The 15094-nt window shown below is 46.9% G+C and overlaps 3 protein-coding genes across 3 annotated transcripts; 2 read left to right on the forward strand and 1 right to left on the reverse strand.

Moving 5' to 3' along the window:
- Positions 1–1712: 1712 nt before the first annotated feature.
- On the forward strand, positions 1713–3334 carry PAAG_04589 (cell cycle checkpoint protein (Hus1); the record flags this gene model as incomplete). The annotated part of the gene is made up of 6 exons (XM_015845310.1): positions 1713–1755; positions 1819–1937; positions 2063–2294; positions 2365–2928; positions 3158–3234; positions 3308–3334. 6 exons carry the CDS (start codon positions 1713–1715, stop codon positions 3332–3334), a joined length of 1062 nt encoding a protein of 353 aa, XP_015699536.1.
- A 1293-nt stretch (positions 3335–4627) lies between these two features.
- PAAG_04591 (COPII coat assembly protein sec16) lies at positions 4628–10194 on the reverse strand (the record flags this gene model as incomplete). Its single annotated transcript, XM_002793635.1, has 2 exons — positions 4628–5196; positions 5262–10194. The coding sequence occupies 2 exons, from the start codon at positions 10192–10194 to the stop codon at positions 4628–4630; spliced, it is 5502 nt and encodes a 1833-aa protein (XP_002793681.1).
- An 890-nt stretch (positions 10195–11084) lies between these two features.
- On the forward strand, positions 11085–15050 carry PAAG_04592 (phospholipid-translocating P-type ATPase; the record flags this gene model as incomplete). Its single annotated transcript, XM_002793636.1, has 2 exons — positions 11085–12999; positions 13054–15050. 2 exons carry the CDS (start codon positions 11085–11087, stop codon positions 15048–15050), a joined length of 3912 nt encoding a protein of 1303 aa, XP_002793682.1.
- Between the last annotated feature and the right edge of the window lie 44 nt (positions 15051–15094).

Consider the following 15094-nt stretch of genomic DNA (forward strand, 5'->3'; position numbering starts at 1 on the left):
TGTATTCAGAATGATATTTGATGAATCATTTAACTCAATATTCTTTAATCTCAGATGAAAGATTAATGAAATCTTCATAACTCTCTGCAAGAACAAATCAAGTATCATCAAGTATCATTGATTGATTGAGAAATAGATCTATTTTATCTAGTGTTTCTATATGCTGACAGAGTGATTTTTCCTGGCCAGAAGATAGTAATTGATTAGCAGGAGCTCTTTTGATGTGAGAGAGGTAGCTATGAAATTAATTGATTAAATGTGAATAAGAAACATTGAATTCTCTTACCAATACACTAATATTGTTAGGCTCGGCGCCGAGGCTAGGTTTATCCCCATCACGTGACCACGCCCCACATGGGACCTAGCGGATCGGCCGTGATCCGGTCACGTGATCACATGGGCTGTTTATAACCTGAGCAGACCCTGACACCCCTTTTTCCTCACCAACCTTAGTATTTCGTTATATAGCAGTTAGCAACGCAGAGAGCTTCCTTCTTATGCAGCTCGCATTCGCTCCCTAACAAATATTAAAATTTTCAACATCAAGTATGAATTCTAGAGCTTCTGTGATCTTATTCTCTATTAAAATATATGAAGAAGTCATTGCATTGACTGGTTATTGAATTTTGAAGATGGAATAGAGTATCTAAGAAAATATTTCACGTTGAGGTGGCGGACCCTCGTATGCGAGGGTCCGACCGGAGGTTGATTATGAAATCAACCACTAGGGCCGGGTTAGTAGTAATTATATAGCTGCTAAACATAAAAGAACACCATGTGGTAATTCTTGTAATTCTGATGTAAATTAAATTTGAATAATAACAATAATAATAATTATTATTATTATTATTTATATATTTTGATTATTTGCTCTGAAGGGTTATCTGCCCAGTGGTGGATTAACTTAACTTAGTTGGGTTACCTGGGTAAGGCGCGCAGACTGGCCTATCAATGCCGTCCAGCACATCCAAAATAAGCCGAAAAATGAGGCAGGAGAATACGCAGACAGACGTCAGAGGCTAGGATCCGCATGTTGATTGGCATCTATGTCATTGGGTTTGATATTGTCTATGATGCGGTGGTTGATTCCCATGGAGCCCTATCAACGGCTAACCGGTTAGTTATGCCGTAATACTCTAGAAACTAACTATTACTTATACTCTCTTTTCTCTCCATTCGACTCCCCAGTTCACCAGTTAAACATTTTTAACGTTGTATATGCTTGTCTTAACCACGGAGTATATCTGCGGATAATACGCGTTGTATTGACTAGAAGCGCAGTCAAGGCCATGGGGTGTTAAAACTTGACACCCAACACGTTCGAACAGCGCGAGTCTTCGATGTCATTAGCTATGTCTTTGACAGGCTGTGTATACAGTATACAATCTTGTACTCTGTAATTTTTTTTCATTATCCTTTCCTCAAATAATTGGTAGAAGGAATAACTTACCAAAGCCACAAAATCGACAGATGTAGAAAAACGTAAATACAGTTCCTAAAGCGGGTTTAAATATTGGTGCGAGTGGTTCAAGGACGCGCCAAACTCGACTAGATAATTTAACTATTCGGCGCGGAGATCCGCTTTGAATCAGATATATGTCGAGTATATCAAATCACCAAACCAAATAAATACATCTAACGTAATGCCTATTTATTAATTTATACCATTATGTTCAATACATGAATGTACATCTGAAAATGCACTGAACAAAATGCGTTTCAGAAGTCAGCTCATCAATATTAATACTTTTGCCAGTGCGTATTATTCCCAAGACGTACTCTACGTTCAATAAGATGATCCTAACCCTATCCTCGCAGAATTCACCGCGTCTTTATCATCACTGGGTAAAATATGCTGGGTTCGATTGGAAGATGAGGTTGTCCGTTTCACCATCATCCCCGACCAGGGAACCCAGGTCTGGGCCCAATTGCCAATTGTGCGTGGAACTACCCTATAGGGACATTCTTCTTCCATATATCACCGGGACTCAAAGGGAGAAAGGAAAAGATATATCCACAATGAATCAGTGGAACTTATATATTATCCTATGCTGCATTATAGGACACAGTCTTTGAATCCTACTCCGTAAGCGCTGCATCAGGCGTTATCAATCTCGAAGTCCCCATCGGTGCTCTCCACCGCGCCCTCCGCTCAGCATCAAGTGCAACATCAGCACAGCTACGACTAACCAAGAAGGGTTCACTCCCTTTACTGGCACTGACAATTGTGGCTTCATCATGGACATCGGGAAAGAATGCCCTTGGAGTGGGCGACAGCAATAGCACCCACGATAGTATTTCTCCTTCCAGTGGGATGCCAATGGTCCCAACACCCAGCCAACATCCAACTAACAGCAGCAACAGCAGCAAACCCAAACCATACCGACGGCCCCCGCGAACGCGAAACGGTAATAACCCAAGAAATCCCCGTCCGCGTCCTCCCCCCATCGATCGTTGAGGGCCTGCACGAACCCCGCTGCCGCAGTCCAGATGTCCACATTGTGCTCCCCAGCCTCATTCAACTGAAAAGCATATCAGAACGCTTCACCAAGCTAGCCATGGACTCTGCCGCCAAAAGCATCATCAGTACAACAACTTTTACTTCAACACAAGGAGCCGGGGCTGGTTCCACTGCTTCGAATAGTAGCCCCAAGCTAGAACTATCCGCCAACATGCACGGCTCATTGAAGCTTTCTATAGCTACAGACACGCTGCGCATCTCGAGTGTGTGGACCGGACTGCTAAATCCACCACTGGATCTGGCGCAGTTGTCTCAAAACGAGCTGGAGCAGTTGCCTAGTGAGCGGATGAGGGAGTTGGGTGGGGAGAACGGGGAGGGGGAGGAGGGGTGGGCGAAGGTGAGGATTGATGGGAAAGATTGGGGGAGGGTGTTGAGTGTTGGGCGGTTGAGTCCGAGGGTTGTTGCGTGTAAGCTTATATTTCTTTCCTTTTCCTTTATATTCCCTTGATAAGGTATATATGTCTGGGTACCTATCGTGCCCTGTTTCTGTGACACTGCTATTTAATGAGCACCACAGATTGAGCAAATTGTGTTACGGTGCCATGCATATATAGTGACCTTATGTATGACAAATGTATCCCCCAACTATCGAATGCTAATCACCCTTCAATACCTTTTTTCCCCCCAAAACTACAGGTTTTATACACGAGACAGCCCTGATTCTCTACGTATATTTACCCGACTGCGGAAGTGGGGAGGACTCATGTTTGACGGTAAGTTTAAATAAAGCCGCGTTCAGTCCTCAATGTATATCATCATTTTAATATTTTCACCTGTCTTCTATAGTATTATATCAACTCCTACGCCGTCTGAGCTCGAAAAAATTACATATCCACCTGATGCCGTTTCGTGCGGCAAAACCCATACGAATCTGCCCAGCTCTGTGTTTAGGTCTTGCTACATTCTCTTTTACGAATTCATCTTCATGACTTTACCTGACGTGACGATTTAACTTGCCTTGTTTACCCCTACCAAATATGGTTGTATGCAGTAAAATGCTGGCTCTTGATAAGGAAGTTGGGGAACTTCAGATAGAAATAAACCCTTGAGATACCCATCTAAATCAATAATGTTCACATTGTCATCGATTGTCTATACCCGTGACACATGTGCGGACGTCCATGTATATATCAACCACCATCCACTCACTTTCCCGGTTTCTTTTTCCTTTTAACTGCTGTCTAGCTACCTAATACCGAAACTGCAACTTGACTCAACCAACTAGGATCTAGGTAATCTTCTCCAAGCGACCGTGAAAACGGATCAGTAGATATTAGCTTCAGTTTGGTTGATTGACTATTGGATGCGGTGTTCAGAAAGTTGAGAGACGTAAATGAACACCATTGAATGTTTCTACGACGGGGTTTGGAGGTAATAAAAGTAAAAGCAGAACACGAAATTTATCAAGAATTTCAACGGCTTCAATGATCTCACCAAATTATATGCGATATGTATAAGGGGTTGAAATTATTAAAATATATAAGTGGGGGCAAAACGGAATAATACAGAACAAGCCTAGGGCAGGGAATATAAGAATGGAAGGCAAGAAAGGGAAAAAGAAAAAAAAAAAACCTAATATAAGCCAATTACTTTCTTCCTTCTCACGCACTATTATATAGACGTCAATTACCGAGAATGTATGGGCCAGGGGACCAAAAAAAGCATAAAGGAAGCCAAAAGGGAAGAAGGAAAAGACGACATCCAATCACTATACGGGGGAATTGAGCACAACGTAGCTGCCATGAGGACCGGGAATATTGGGAAGAGTGAGAAAGAAGTATGGAAATATGAGAACTAATAAAACAAAACTTCCCTTGCTAAGCAGGTCAAATTGTAGGCTGATATGAAAATGGATAGCATTTGGAAACCTCAAAATTGCAAAGCAAATAATAGAGGAGTCCACGAATTACGCTCGGATGCTGTTGCGAGAGCAAAAAAAAAAAAAAAAAAGTCACGCATAGTTTTATCAGCATGAATAAACTAAGAGCGGGACGTTGATGATAGCGCTATATACACCGAAAGGCGAGTTTTTCTTTTCTTTCCAGTAGCGTAGGACTCATTCAGTTAGATATATCCATAACGTTCGTTCCCGGATGGCAGAATCGGTTACTTTGCCATAACATCAACGTAGCCTCGGCCCTTCTTCTTTCCCCTAATGGTACTGCCCTTTCTAGCCTGTGGAGCTCCGATTAGGTCATCGATGGAGCTTGCATTACTTAAGGCCGTTCCTGGTCTGGTTGGTGGTCCTGCTGAGACAGACACAGGTGTCAGGTATGGACTTGCTGAGGGTGGCAAGGATGGTGATCCAGGGCTCAAGTTTTGAGGTGACGAGTCCCCAGATGGTGAAAGTGATCCCTTTGATGGATTGGGAGGTGGAGCAAGGCTTGGAGCCAAGGCTAGTGTGGGAATACCAGTTCCAGGAGGAGGGGTCGCATTATTGGCACCTGCAGACCGGCTGGGTGGAGCTGTCCCCTTGGGTGGTGGCGGCGTAGAGAGAGCAGTTGCAGTGGCGCTACTCGGGTCTTTCTTATTGACCCATCTCTTCAGTTCTTTATCGTAGTAGAATGAATTCTCTTCACCAAGCTTTGCTCGAATTGGACCTCCCCCGCTAGCATTCGTGTCTTTCTTACCCCACCACGCGAACCATCCTTTCTTCTCTGGGACGGGCTTTTTGGCTGTGGAATTAAAGATCTATGGTTACTATTTATGAAATAGATGTTTGGGATGAAGGACAGCTTACCATCTTCCTCAGCAGCCTTTTTAAATGCCTCGTCAGCTTCGCGATCTTTGCGTGTTTTCTCAGCCCTCTTGGCGGCTGCTTCACGAGCGGCCAAATCATCATCATCCTCATCATCCATGAATGATCTCTTTGGTTTTTCCTTGTCTGAGTCTCCATCATCCATGGGTTCAGGCTCATACGTCGGGGGCTCGTAGCCAGTTGTCCCTGTTGGAGGCTCATACCCGGCATTCCGGGCAGCAGCACCACTAAGTCCCTCTCGGGTGGTAGGTTGTTGGTTGAAGTTGGGTTGGTATCCACCAAAGCTACTGGGTTGTTCAGGAGCCTGTTCATCTGAACTTTGAGTGGATTGGATTTCCTCCACCGGGGCTAGGTGAGCGTATGCTGATTGTTGTGGAGGCGTCGAGTTTCTCCCGTATGCCGATGGTGGACTATAGACATTTTGTTGCGACATGGGATTGTAATTAATGTCCGAAATACTACTGCGTTCTTGGGACAGGCCTCGTTGAGAGTAAGAGCGACCAGTAGATGGCGGTGATCTCTGCGAGTCAAGAGACGCGCGACCACGGTACTGATCTGGCGATGAATAAGGAGCATACTGATTTCCGGCAGCATAACGAGACGTCGACGACATTGAAAGAATTGGCTGACCAGCAGCGAAATACGGCCCAAAGGTGTCATTGACAGAAGGCGAACGGCTAACCGGAGGAGTGCCCACCATTTTAGCAAATGGTCCAATGTCTGCGTCTGCTGGTTTCCCAGATGCAGTGGAGTTACCATCGCTGTCATCGCCGACGACGAAACTGTTGAATTTCGCCAGAATAGAACCAGAGACTTTCTCCATGTTGGGTTTTGACATCCATGAAGACCCGCCAGCAGGGGCTTGTCTTAAGCGGTTGGCAAGCTCATCCAGTTCGAAGTAAAACCGTTGATGATAGTACAGTGAAGGCTTGGTTGTTGATTTTAGGATTGCACCAATAGCGTCACAGTATTGCTGAGCCTCGGCCTTACTGCCATTTTCCGCGAGGGAAAATGCATATTTGAGTTTAAATGCCTGCAAATGCGGTACTACTACAGTTGCTGCACCTGGCAATACGGAGAGCGCAAACTCGTAGACTTCAGTAAGAAGAATAGAATCTCGGTCATTCACGAATGTGAACGGATACCTGCGGTGGTCCGCACCAAGGAGTACAATCTGTGACTGCGGATCATCAGGGCCGGCAAAGGCCAGAGGAACGGATGCAGATTTCGCAAATACTGCACAGATATGAGACGCTTCTATCCTTCCATAGGATGAGAGCAACCGAGAAAGAGCAAGAAGAGCAACATGATCGTCAGGACTTCTGTTGCTCAGAATTAAACACAATGTCTCTTGCCATTTATCAAGTCCACAGAGTGCGTTCTTAGGGTGACCGGGGCTTTGGGTTTTGCTAACCATCTGCAAGCCCGCACGGGCAGAAGGTGGGACCAACTCATCGACACTCTCTTCCATATTGCCGGCGAAAATCTCGTAAAGTGCAGCCAATGACTCAGTATTGTCACCAGCAGTCCTGACTTCCCGTCTGATGAATTCTTGCATCACCTGTTTCCAGACGGACTTATCCAATGTTGATGACATTAACATAGCATGGCCCCATAGGCGCCGATCAACGGCTTCCCAAACGGCTTTCTCCCTTCCACCAGTTAGGAGGCATCTGCGAATGCTTTCCATCCCATTCACGCTTGCCGGCTCCGATTGGGTTGTGCCGTTTATAGTTTCATATACGCTAGAATGCTGGGTAGAATGTCCGAAATCCCGCGATGATGGCCTGGTCATGTCAGGGACCGGAGATAGAATGGAATGCACGGCATTGTCGACCTCTGCATTACCTCCCAAAAGGCCATCGTGTTCAACCATGACCCGTATCAGTTTCCAAAGAAGAATCTTCTCATTATGTTGCTGCTGAGTCGAGACCTCCAGGTAGGCAAGTTCATTTTCGAACCTAGAAATCATAGCTGACAACCATGCAATGACGTCTTTCTTCTTGGATTTCGACCTCAAGGGTCCCGGGAACTTAGCGCTTGGCTCTATCTGCGCAATAACGTCGCCCACGAAACGAACTTTGGTATCCCCGGGGCTTGATTTTATTTTGGGAACAAGTTGACCAGTTGCATATCGGGGAATGTGTTTCGGGAACGAGCTGGCAATTACACCCCCAAAACCAAACTTAAATATTGGTGCTCCTTTCCAACGTTCAAGTGGATCAAGTTCCTGTCCGTCGGTTGGATAAATAAAATCTAGTTGCGGCGTAAAGGCTTCTTTGATCAATGGTTGAGGTTGGAGTTGGAGAGGTGGTATTGGGCTGTGAACTGACGCAGGTATTTGGAAAGGTTCCGGTACGCTTGCTACGCTAGATTCGCACTGTAACTTGCCTGGTGACGAGGTCCGGGAATTCCTGGGAGTTCTGGGCGGTTGATTCTCAGGAGATTGTTGGAGCTTAACTGATGCAGGTGGATGTGGGGGATAAGAAGGAACTGAGGCGGCTGCTGGTGTAGTTTGAGCGTGATACGCTGGTTCGAAAGGATTGCGATCTGACGGAAGGGATGGCGAGAGGCGATCCGCAAACTGAGTAGAGGATCCGGTTCTACGGCTCGTTAGGGGTAGATATTCGTTAGCCGGTGGGTTTTGAGCGGTTTCATTTCGTAGGCTACTATGCGGAGAGCGAGTGAGATCGGATGGTTGACGGGTACCAGGTCCAGGGAAGAATGGAGGACCATTTTCATTTTCAGACTGTGAATGGCTGGGCTGGGCGTGGGACCCATATTCATGATATGCAAGGGGACTCGAGGTCCTTGGCTGAAATGGGTGTGAGGGGGAATAGCTTGTCACAGGCTGAGAAGAATATCTATTTGAAGCAGGAGGCGCGGTGGATGGTGGTGGAACAGGTGAGTATCTTGGAGAGGAAAGAGGTCTTGATCCAGGGTGGACAGCCGGTGGTCTTGGGGAATATCGGCCGGATGGACCAGAAATTGTCCGACCAGTGGGGACCGGAAGAGTGGAATAGGGATCTAGCCGCTCGGGATTTTGCAATTGATAATGATCACTTGCTTTTTGTGGCTGGCTAGGAGGCGTCATTACATTGGTAGGCACAGAACTAAGTGGCAATGAAACCGCAGGCTGGGCCATGGTTTGGGAAGGAGCATATTTGCTCCCCGTTGAAGGGCGACGTTTGGAAGTAACTGGGAGCTCCTCGAAAAAGTTGTTGCTGTTGGTGGCTCCCTCTGTTTCCCGACGAGATAAAGGTGGAGGTACAGGCTTTGCTGGGGAATAGGCCGAACTTGAACTCGTTGGTCGGCTCGCCGTCATGTTACTCTGGCGAGGGGGGGGTTGTACTGCGGGGGCCTGGGCTGCAGGGAGAGGTTGAGACACGAGCGGTTGAGAAGAATGATGTTTTGGACGAGTTAATTCCATAGGCAAATCATAGGGGGATTGATAGCCAGCTTTTGCTTGATTGGAGAAACTTTCAGGTTTACTGGAGTTCGAGTTGCCCGAATACGGCCGCACTGGGGTCGTAAAAGCCCCTGCATTCGACAGCCCGTAGCCAGGGCCGGGAAACGCCTGCATTATATCGGAAGAAGGTAGCTGATGATGAGGAGTGTACGGGTTCGCCCGTGGTTGTCGTTGCGTTGACACACCAGACACTTGAACTGGCGCAGGCTGTTGATAAGCGAACGCGCCTTCAGAAGGGCCATTTGGTAGGTCTCGATCCGAATCGTGTGGCGCATCCAGATCATCCAAATCATCATCCATCAGCAAATCATCGTCACTGAGGACCGCTTTCCATCTCTCAGCCAAGACATCCTCTGGGACATCTTCCTGAGCAACATTTTCTTCATTGGTTCGATTGTCAGTGCCTTCCAGTTTGTTTTTGGCTGGAGTCACATCAGTTGGCGAATCGGTCATCGCATTGCCCTGCTCGAAGTGTAATGAATCTAGGACTTGAGACGTAGATTTGCGGTTGAGCGGTGGCATTTTTGACTTGGATCCAAAAAAATCACCGTCGTCAATAGGTTCATCTTCCTTGAAAATTGCATCGATAATATCGGGTTGATTATGTTCGGCAGGGGATGATGGCTCTGAATCATTAATCAACGGCATGCCTTCCTCGAACCTAGATTCGGCTTCCACTGGTGTGTAGATGGGTTTCGTCTGAGTATTAAGCTGATTAAAAAAGTCTCCAGCAGTTTCTTCCTCAATACTAGTGGCACCCCACGGCATGGAGGCATTTTGCTCATGAGAGTTTGAATATAAACCATTTTCAACAGTGGTAGGCCTGTTGTTAGAATCCAGATTCCCAGAATCACTGGCATCAGATTCCAAAGTCGTGTCATGTGAATGGCTACCGTCGGAGTCGAAGTCGTTAACAGGATCCATGCTTGGGAAAGAATTCGTTCGACCGGTTACATCATATTCCTTAAATGGATCTGTCGAGGATCGTGAGATGTCCCAGGAGGAATTTACACCGCCATCGTCACACCACTGAAACCCTCCCGAGGGCGCTTTATGACTGATGGCTTCTTCTTCGACTGGTTGGATTTTTTTTCGACTGGCGGATTCGCCGCCATTGTCATATGCATCACCAGAGGGAGCTTCGTTAGACGTTTCCGTAGGTTGCTCTTGGTCTGATGGATGTATTATCTGTACATCGACGTCATCCCCACCTATCTCCCCGACGCTACGCGACGCACCATTCGAGTGTTCGACAAGTGTCGATTCAGCAACGGGGTCTCCTCCAGCAGACGTTTGTAGTTGCTGTATTTTTGGATGGGTATGGCTAGCGGGCTTCGAATGCTTCGTGGACAAGGAGGTCGAACTCGAGTCTTTTAAGGAGAGGTACGAGGCCATTGGCCCGTTATCGGGTCTCAGCGCTGGATTCCAGGACCCATATTGAAGCATGTTGGACTCTAGGTCACTTCGTACTCCAATGCAATATCCTGTGCTGTTAAGCGTCGTTTCTAGCAATGGATTCTATAATGAAATGCATTATTAGGGTAAGTCAGACGGCCATTGTCGTAGGTGGTCAGTGAAGTCTGACAGGGGAGGAACTCATACCCAGTGACAAAAATAACAAGAGAGAAATCACCGCTAACTATGACTAAATCCAACGGTGCTCGCAAGGAATCATATCCATAAAATTACCAAATCCGTGTGCACGTAGTCACTGAGAGGTGAGAGGTAGCATGTCGTTGTCCACCTGTCATTAAAAGATCCAAGGTTTGTCTCGTCTTGGTCAGCTTTGATGCGACCTTGGACGCGAAAGGGATCGGATGAATGTATTGCCGAAGAAGCCAGCGAAGCTGCTGCGGGCATTATGTCATCAGTATGCATCATACGGGTTTTGGAACGGTTTTGCGGGGTTGAATTGCATATTGGCTAGTAATATTACAATACCCGGTATGGCGTAATAATGCGACGGTGCGCCACGGTTGACTGAATAAGCCACGTGATATCCTCCAATCGCCCTTAAAACGCTGCCTCAACGCTCCCACTGGCACTTACATGACTGCATGACCTTCTACACTCTCTACCATTTTCTCTAAACTCTAGCACCCTCTTTCTTTGCGGCCTCACGCCTCTTCTGGAACGTGTCTTGGGTAAAAAAAAAGGGAGAGAATCGTTGGGAACAGTGGCAATATGACTTTCAGCTGATGAGCACTGTGCAAGCCGTTATCGATGCCAATCTTGTTTGATGATTCATCGATACAACCCTGGAGTTTTTGATAGGAGCATGGGTATAGCTGTATTGGACCAGTTTCCGGTAGAAATTTGCCAGCCTCCTGCCCAACATGGCGCTCTTCCATCAGTATGAGCAGCCAAATGCCTCAGACCTCTCCGATGATTCCGAATCCGATGAAGACCTCAACCTAGACGAACTTGACGTAGAAGCCTCCGCAGCTCTCCACACCGGATATAGCCCTAAGGCTAAGGGAAGATTTGGTACAACTCCGGTATATGGTGCTGGTATAGCAATGAGGAATTTACGAACTGGAGCTCGAAATCGAATTTGGAATCGTAGTGGTGCAAGGACCAGCCAGCAAAATGACGACGATGATATTGATGGCTTACTGGGTGATCATGATCATGAAGGAGGGGGCCAACCGCTGTCAGGAAGAAGTTCAACTTACGCTGAGGATGATTCTCCACTTCTCAGCAGACGCAGCCAGCCTCCACGGCTCCATGCTGCGATGGAGAGTTTCTACTCCTTACTTAGGTCCAAATTCCGGTTGCCTAAATTCGACTCTTCACAGGCGCCTGGTGATACACCCAGTCGATATAACGGCTCACAGATGCATCCCAATTCAAACCATAAACCAACACGGCAAGTGGTTGTTGGCCAGGTACAGGAAACGCGATACCCTCCGAATATCGTATCTAACGCCAAATATACCCCGTGGAGCTTTCTTCCCCGCACCCTCTACAATGAATTTTCGTTCTTTTTCAACATATACTTTCTCCTTGTGGCATTATCACAGATTATACCCATTTTAAGAATCGGCTATATGTCGTCATATATTGCGCCGCTGGCTTTCGTTGTATCAATATCTTTAGGCAAGGAGGCACTCGATGACATCGCTCGCCGACGACGAGATGCAGAAGCAAACTCAGAGGAATACACTGTGCTATCATATTCTCCGTCTACTTCCCGAAAACAGGCCGTTCGACATAAGCTGACAGTTCCTGAACGGGATGAAAGCATTCATGGCTCGCAAATTTTCGAAATTACGAAAAAGTCCCGCGATTTAAAGGTTGGTGACATTCTAATGCTAAGGAAAGATCAACGTCTACCAGCAGATGTGGTTATTTTAAAGAGCACATTGCCCGAAACTTCCACTACTCAGAACATTGCTCAAGATATACCTGATGCATATGATGCAAATGTTGCGGAATCAACACATCCGACCACAGATCCCCTTTCAACTTCGCCGGCTGTTGAATCTTCTGATGGCTTTGGTGACTGGAGTGACATCTTTATCCGCACAGACCAACTGGACGGTGAGACGGATTGGAAGCTACGTCTTCCGTCCCCCCTCACACAAAATCTCCCTCTCTCAGAACTGAGAAGAATACGGATCACCGCAGGCTCCCCTGAAAAGAGCGTGAATGAATTCGTTGGAACTATTGAACTGGCACCACCTTCCCCTGGATCTTACGATCACCATATTAACAAGACCGATGGGGCTGGACACTCATCAACCAATCCATCATCCCATGATGAGATATCTGAGCCGAAGTATGCCCCGCTTACAATTGACAACACTGCCTGGGCTAATACAGTCCTCGCGTCAAACACGGCAACAATTGCTACAATTATATACACAGGAGCTGAAACCAGATCAGCGATGTCAACATCACCTTCTCGCTCCAAAATTGGGTTGCTTGAATATGAAATCAACAGCCTGACTAAAATTCTTTGTGTATTAACCCTAACCCTATCCATCATCCTTGTTGCTCTTCAGGGGTTTGAGTCTGAGAATGACAAGCCGTGGTATATTGCAATCATGATATATCTCATACTCTTTTCAACCATTATTCCTATGAGTCTACGTGTCAACCTTGACATGGCGAAGTCTGTGTATGGGAGGTTCATCGAGCGAGATGCTGGTATTCCAGGCACCGTTGTGAGGACCAGTACTATCCCAGAGGACCTTGGTAGAATAGAGTACCTACTGTCTGATAAAACCGGCACGTTAACTCAGAACGGTAAGCAATACCTTTATATTGGTTTTCGATAGCTTCCAACTAACATTTCCTCAGAAATGGAGCTCAAAAAAATCCATGTTGGAACTGTATCATATGCAAATGAAGCAATGGATGAAGTAGCATCTTACGTCCGGCAAGGCTTCTCCGTAACCTCCTCCTCCAGTACACCACCACACCTATCGCTTGTAACTCCGACAACTATCAATAGTACACAGACTGGACTGGCTTCAACTACTCGTACCCGACGAGAGATAGGTTCGCGCGTCAGAGATATAATCCTTGCTCTTGCACTCTGTCATAATGTTACACCGACGTCAGATGAAGAAAATGGACTGAAAATTACGAACTACCAAGCTTCGTCGCCAGATGAGATTGCCATTGTGAAATATACTGAGGAAGTTGGGCTGCAATTAGTACACCGCGATAGACATAGAATCGTTCTAAAGTCTGTACACACAGCCAACATTGTCGCGCGTGTTCGCATTCTAGATATGTTCCCGTTCACCTCTGACTCTAAGCGCATGGGCATTATCGTTCGATTCGAACAGGGTTCCGATTTGGATAAATCAACAGTACAGGATGAAGAGATCTGGTTCTACCAGAAGGGTGCTGATACCGTTATGTCTTCTATCGTTGCCGCTAATGACTGGCTCGACGAGGAGACTGCCAACATGGCCAGAGAAGGTCTTCGTACCTTGGTCATTGGACGGAAGAGGCTGTCTCAGGCGCAGTACCAAGATTTCTCATCTGATTATAAAGCAGCTTCATTGTCTTTACACAATAGGGATACTCGAATGGCAAGGGTTGTCAAAGAATTCCTCGAGCAGAACCTCGAACTTTTAGGTGTCACGGGTGTTGAAGACAAACTCCAGAAAGATGTCAAACCTTCCTTGGAACTACTACGGAATGCGGGTGTAAAAATATGGATGCTCACGGGTGATAAAGTGGAAACAGCTCGCTGCGTGGCAGTTTCCGCGAAACTTGTTTCAAGAGGCCAGTACATACACACCGTCACCAAGTTAAAAGATAAAGGCTCTGCCCAGGAAGCGCTAGATTTCCTCCGGAATAAAACAGATGCCTGCCTCCTCATCGACGGTGAATCGCTCACGTTAATGCTCTCCGACTTCCGCAGCCCCTTCATATCAATCGCCGTCCTCCTCCCTGCAGTAATCGCATGCCGCTGTTCCCCAACCCAAAAGGCCGAAATCGCCAGTCTAATCCGCAAGCACACCAAAAAGCGGATCTGCTGCATTGGTGACGGCGGCAATGACGTCTCCATGATCCAAGCCGCAGACGTTGGCATCGGCATAGTTGGCAAGGAGGGTCGTCAGGCCTCCCTAGCTGCCGATTTCAGCATAACCCAATTCCACCACCTAACCAAACTTGTCGTCTGGCACGGCCGAAACTCGTACAAGCGCTCTGCCAAGCTCGCGCAATTTATCATGCACCGCGGCCTGATCATCAGCGCATGTCAGACCATGTACAGCATTGCGGGCCACTTTGACCCGAAGGGCCTTTTTATTAACTGGCTGTTAGTAGGCTATGCAACCGTCTACACCAACGCGCCAGTCTTCTCACTCGTGCTGGACCGCGATGTTGATGAAGAATTGGCCAATCTCTACCCGGAACTGTATAAGGAGTTGAAAACGGGTCGCAGCCTTAGTTACCGCTCGTTCTTCACATGGGTGTTCGTCAGTGTCTACCAAGGCTCGATAATCCAAGGGCTGGCCCAAATACTCGTCAGAGAAGTTACAGGGCCACAACTTATCAGTGTCTCGTTCACGGCTCTAGTGCTTAACGAGCTCGTCATGGTGGCTGTGTCGATAACAACGTGGCATCCTATCATGATTTTGTGTATAGTTGGCACGGCGATCGTTTATGCGGCCAGCGTGCCTTTTCTTGGAGATTACTTTGACTTGCAATATGTTATTACTCTGGAATGGGTGTGGAAGGTTATGGTTGTTGCGGCTGTTGCACTTGTGCCCGTCTGGGCTGTGAAGCTCATAAGCAGGACATGGAGCCCGCCAAGTTACCGGAAAGTTCAGGGATGACTTAATCCCCAAATTTTAAGGATGGATATGGCATCTGACGATTA

The sequence above is a fragment of the Paracoccidioides lutzii genome, assembly GCF_000150705.2.
Source record: "Paracoccidioides lutzii Pb01 unplaced genomic scaffold supercont2.11, whole genome shotgun sequence".
Lineage (NCBI taxonomy): Eukaryota > Fungi > Ascomycota > Eurotiomycetes > Onygenales > Ajellomycetaceae > Paracoccidioides > Paracoccidioides lutzii.